Source organism: Phaethon lepturus, unplaced genomic scaffold, assembly GCF_000687285.1.
Source record: "Phaethon lepturus isolate BGI_N335 unplaced genomic scaffold, ASM68728v1 scaffold17457, whole genome shotgun sequence".
Classification (NCBI taxonomy): Eukaryota; Metazoa; Chordata; class Aves; order Phaethontiformes; family Phaethontidae; genus Phaethon; species Phaethon lepturus.
The window spans coordinates 25,068-25,322 of NW_010552719.1; the positions used below are offsets into that span (position 1 = coordinate 25,068).

General features: G+C 61.6%; 1 protein-coding gene across 1 annotated transcript in view; it reads right to left on the minus strand.

The window, feature by feature from the left end:
* Positions 1–6: 6 nt before the first annotated feature.
* Positions 7–255, minus strand: part of CHRNG (cholinergic receptor, nicotinic, gamma (muscle)) — a gene marked incomplete at both ends in the record, with an annotated part of 3,984 nt that continues 3,735 nt past the window's right edge. The window contains 2 exon segments of the mRNA XM_010291310.1: positions 7–141; positions 214–255. The exon segment at positions 214–255 is cut by the window's right edge and continues 26 nt beyond it. Of these exon segments, the coding sequence (XP_010289612.1) occupies positions 7–141; positions 214–255 (177 nt within the window).

The following is a 255-nucleotide window of genomic DNA, read 5'->3' on the forward strand; positions in this document are numbered from 1 at the left end:
CCCAGGGAAGGGCAAGGCGGGTGCCTGGTTGAAGTGAGCCATCAGGAAGATGCCGACAGTGCCACACACAAAGAGGGAGGCCATGATGAAGAAGCAGACACGGTCTATCACCCGTCCCACCAGGATCCACTCTTCGCTCTCCTGCCGGTGGCATGAGAAGGGGGGTGAGGGCTGCCCCTGTGCAGGTCCCTCTGCCCACTGGCCCCGACTTACGCTGCTGAAGTCGTTCTGCTCCCGTGTGGCATTGGCAATGTG